The sequence below is a fragment of the Gobio gobio genome, assembly GCF_949357685.1.
Source record: "Gobio gobio genome assembly, chromosome: 1".
NCBI classification, from domain to species: domain Eukaryota; kingdom Metazoa; phylum Chordata; class Actinopteri; order Cypriniformes; family Gobionidae; genus Gobio; species Gobio gobio.
The window spans coordinates 40,205,565-40,210,611 of NC_137097.1; the positions used below are offsets into that span (position 1 = coordinate 40,205,565).

The 5,047-nt window shown below is 38.2% G+C and overlaps 1 protein-coding gene across 1 annotated transcript; it reads left to right on the forward strand.

Annotated features, from left to right (window-relative positions):
* Positions 1-1,809: 1,809 nt before the first annotated feature.
* foxd7 (forkhead box D7) lies at positions 1,810-3,235 on the forward strand. The gene has a single exon (XM_079820305.1). The coding sequence runs from the start codon at positions 2,037-2,039 to the stop codon at positions 2,943-2,945; it is 909 nt and encodes a 302-aa protein (XP_079676431.1). The 5' UTR covers positions 1,810-2,036; the 3' UTR covers positions 2,946-3,235.
* Positions 3,236-5,047: the final 1,812 nt, after the last annotated feature.

Sequence of the window (5,047 nt, forward strand, 5' to 3'; positions counted from 1 at the left end):
GAAAATTATTATAATTAGGTTGGTGTAAATAACACATTTGTGTAGGACTTTTGCCTCTGACTTAGTAAAACATTTACATTTACATTTAGTCATTTAGCAGACTCTTTTATCCAAAGCGACTTACAAATGAGGGCAATAGAAGCAGAGCAGTCCAAGGGCAACAATATCAACAATATGCAAGTGCTGTAACAATTCTCAGTTAATCTAGCACAGAACAGATTTTTTTTTTTTAAATAAATAAATTAGACAGACAATGAATAAACTTTATAGTGTATAAATATAATACCAATATATTAATCGTATATTCTATAGAACATCTTTTACAATCCCAACATTGCAAGTCGTAGCATTTGTAACCTATTGTCGTCTTCTCCATTTGTATAGGAACACCACATCACCCATGAATCCCACATTAAAGCACATTATCTGTGGAGCTGCTGCGTCGGGTTTGTATTATTATCCCCTTTTCGCTTCCAAAACCATCCTTCATTCATCTCTCTCGCTGGGCCTGTTTCCAATCCCAGGACATGCGTGATAGATTTGTGAAATCATGCCCACCCACGTCATCTCTACGCTCGGCGGGCTCCGGTATCAATAAGATTATATGGGCAGGAAATGTAGAAATCCTCAACAAAGAGCTTCATCGTTGAGCAAACACCCCACGGCCTTCAGCAGCCAAATGCGAGCGAAAATGTTTCACTTTCATCTGAACGACCCGACAGTTTTATATGATATACCTAATTTTCACCATATCATTAAAGAAAACTACGTTAAGCGCAATGGGAAATGCAAGCAATTATTTGGAGAGAGGAAACATGTGTGCGATGATCATTTTAAATAGCCTATTATAAACCTGTTTCTTATTTTAGCCTCGTTGCTTCAAAGCTGAACGACATTTCTAGCTGTTTTACTTATTTATTTTACTGCTATCCAATATTGTCACTTTCTTTATTTTACTTTTTATATTTCGATTATTAGGCCTATTATTAGGCCAATTTTTTTTTGTTAAATCCAGATATTAAATACAATTAAAATAATACAAATAGGCCTATTAAACTACCAGTTATACTGATATATAATAATCTTGCTGTATTGTTGTTATTATTTCATATTTAGGTCTATTTATTGATTTATTTTATAGGATATAGAACAATGCAAACACAAATTATGCTATGTTAAATATATTATTTGGCCAGTGTGACTAGCCTATTGTAAAGTCGATTGCTTTGCTATGCTGTCTTAAAAAAATATGTTAGTGATGTCAGGGATACAAAATGATCATGTATAATTACTGTTATGTAACGTTAGGCCTATTTCTAGTGTCCTGGTTAATTCCTAATTAATTATTTGTCATTAAACATTTTCGATTTGTGTGTAAAAGCTATACGAATAGAGAAAGAAACCCAATATAATATGTTGGTATTGGTGGATTATGGTCATTTATTTAAATGAATTCCCATATATTCTGAGATGATAGAAGCCGGTTTCATGGTCGCTTTTACTAAGTGCATGCTAATTTCCACTTTTATTTTATTTTTCTGTTAATTAAAAGAGACACCATGTGTGATGTCGAGCAGTCAAAGGAGCAGAGGAGTCGGTCTTTTTTATACAGAGTTTAAGCGACACAGATGCCCTTGTGACTTCAGTGACACGATATCAATCATGGTTCCTCCGGAGGACCGTCTGCGGGCAGAACCTGGTCGAGTTGCCCTGTTTTCATTGGAGTGGAGCTTCTTCCTGAGAACTTCGTCATGACATCATCGTCATCTGATTCCCGAACAGCTGCAGGAATCCAGTTGCGTTGGAGTGGACGATGGACATTGCTGTGAACGCAGCTCTCCAGACCTCCTGCGCGCGAATGTTGGAGATTCCTGTGTGGCCGAATTAAATATTGTGTCGTTAGCGTGCTCGTCTCTTTATAATCCATCTTCCAGTGTTCCGAGCAACCAGGAACAGAGCTTTCCGACTGAAAGAGAGTTTAAGACTCTGGCCATCTGCTTGTTTAGCACCCGTCGGGCGTCTCCAATTTGTGGATTATGACCCTGGACACTGATTTAATGGATGACCACTTTGTCGACGTGGTTGGAGAAGGTGGCAAGGAGTCTGGAGACGAACATCTTTCTGCATCTGACCAGGTGCATAACAAGGGGGATAAGGACCACGTCCCCTCTTCCTTATGTCCCTCAAGTTCGAGCAAAAGCCCTTCGGTGAAACCGCCCTATTCCTACATCGCTTTGATCACCATGGCGATCCTCCAGAGCCCAAAGAAGCGTCTCACCCTCAGCGAGATATGCGACTTCATCAGCCACCGGTTCGTGTACTACCGAGAGAAGTTCCCAGCCTGGCAGAACTCCATCCGACACAATCTATCCCTAAACGACTGCTTCGTGAAAATGCCACGCGAGCCGGGGAATCCCGGGAAAGGGAATTACTGGACGCTGGACCCCAATTCATCGGATATGTTTGAGAACGGAAGTTTCCTGAGGAGGAGAAAGCGATTTAAACGGCAGCACTTCAAATTTGGGATGTTCAAAGATCAAGCGCTGCATTCGAGTGCTTTCCCGAGCCTCGGCTACGGCGCGTACGGTCTCAGCGCGTCCTGCGCGCACTTACCGGGTCTGGATATCTACCCGTTTGGCTTCCATCAACCCATCGGTGTTCCACCTGTTGGCGGTATTTTACCGGCTCTGTCCACGCTTTTCTCGAGGAACTCTGTCGCAGCCAAGTCTTTCCCACAGTCCCAAACAGTGGCCATCGAGCCTGTCACCCCTGGCCTCGCCTGCGCAATGGCCCCGACCTCTCCATACGCGTCCTCGGCACTGTTCAATCCAGTGGGCTTCCCTCGGGTCCTCAATTTTCAGTACGAGTACCAGAAGCTACAGAATGTGCACAGCCACGTGGATTTGTCCACTAAACACAGACACCTGGCTAGTGTCAATGACTAATTCAGCGCATATTTGGACACGAAACTATATCTTTTTTTCTCAGGAATTACTTCATTTATCCCGAGTGTGTAGAGCATCGCGTCGAATGTTTGCAATCATTTTAACGAACTTTTGAGTTAATTTTCTGTCAGGAAACCATTCAGTGAGTGTTTTTCTGTTACATGCTGAACATGATTATTGATGCATGTTGTTTTGTTGGATTGATTAAATATCGAATGATTCAACTAGGCCCTATTTAAATGACGAATTTCCTTTTCGCATTTTGACGGAAATAAAACTGACATTTTTAAATGCACAATAAACGTCGTGATTCTTCATTTGCTCATAATTTCACAGGGACAATGTTTCTTGTCTTAATAAGACAACCAGAAAACGTCATATTGGTCTTGTTTCTCCTGGTTAAAAGATGATTAAAAAAAATCATGATTCAGTCAACTTGCAAAATGTATCTTCAAATATGCTGTAAATCCAGTGCCTTTTTTGCACGTTTGTTTTTGCAGATGTGTCTCACAAGCAGCGGGAAAACGATTAAATAAACAACCACACCAAATAAAGGTAAGATCAGGTAAGAAATCGATTTATAAAATTTTGAAGTACTTTCATTGTATTATTAATAGTCCTAATCTCATTCTCAGTAGCCTAATATGATTTCTTCTCATTCATAAAATAGGCATTCTATATTAACACTGACGCGTATTTAAACACACATTTTGAAAAGTCAGAAATAAAACCAGGGCTTAGAAAGTGACCCACTTATTAAAAATGTGATGGAAAAGTGCCCTTAGTTCTTTCCTTTCAGTTTTGTTGCATGACAATCTAGATAATCAAGCTTAGTATGGTTGTATTATTTATAGGAGGGTTTGTGTTATGGTATATTGTGCATTATAACACCTATTGTATTTGGTTTTATAACACACAATTGTTTAAATTTCGAATTTTACGTCAATTAACTTTAATGTTTGAAGTAAATGGATGGCATGCTGCTTTTATGGTTGAAATTATGACCTCATAGACGTAAAATCTTTTACAGGGGGACATTTATATTGTCACTTAATAAAAAAGATTTGTCATTTCTGACTAATATACGCCGATACTGCAAACTTGATGTTCATGTATAGCCTATGTGCATCATAAACAAGCCAAAGAAGTTAGGAGTTTAACACGTGTCCACTCGTGTCGGTTTATTTGTTTAGGCTTGTTAAGCGGAATTAATCAACCAGGTCAGTCTCAAATGCACTTTACAAATATACAGTATCTCGTTTGAGCATGAGCAGATTTCCATCTGAGCGCACACAGTAAATAATCATCTCCAAACGCTCAGCAGTTTTGACAGCTGCGTGTGCGCATGCTCGGATGTAAATGCTATTAGTTTGAAAATCATTTAACCCCATTAGTTTTCGATGGTCATTTTCAAAGATTCTACACAACAGCCAATATAATCACGTCTTTACTTTGATCCCGTTTCCGAATACCTTGTTAGCATATTGGGGTCTTATTTAACAGATTTTCATCACATCCATAAAATTATTAAGATGTTATATTTATATACTGGGAAACAATGGACCACAGATTCAGAATGAAGAATAATTCTATATTTTGATAATTGTATTTTATATATAGGCTAGGCTTTAATCTGCATATAGACAGGCTAATTTCAAATGGCCTTAATATAGTTTTGTGGAGATGGAAAGAAGCACGCGGTATTTTCAGCTGAAGACAATAAAGAAAGTGTGGGCTAAGTGTCTTTGATGAGGAAAAAGAGTTAAAACGAATACTCTAGGCTATGTGTTTATCTAAATATATTAATATTTATTTATAGGACTAGTGTGCGCGCCAAGTCTGTGCTTAAAATCTAGCTGAGTTTTAATGTTGTAGCTATGCCCGATGATGGATTTGACAGAAAACTTCTACCACGCCTATTATTATTTTATTGTTAAGGAATTTGTTAGCTACTTATAAATAATGAGTTAAAAAAAACAAATTCTACAAATTCAAATGGTCTAGGCCTATTTATAAAGTTTTTATGTTGCAGAATGGCGAATTCTCTAACATAATTTTTTTATTCTTTAATATTACTGACAAACAGTACTTAAGCATGTCTC

Coding starts and splice junctions, on each gene's coding strand:
- foxd7 (XM_079820305.1), top strand. CDS start 2,037: ATGACCCTGGACACTGATTTAATGGATGACCACTTTGTCGACGTGGTT.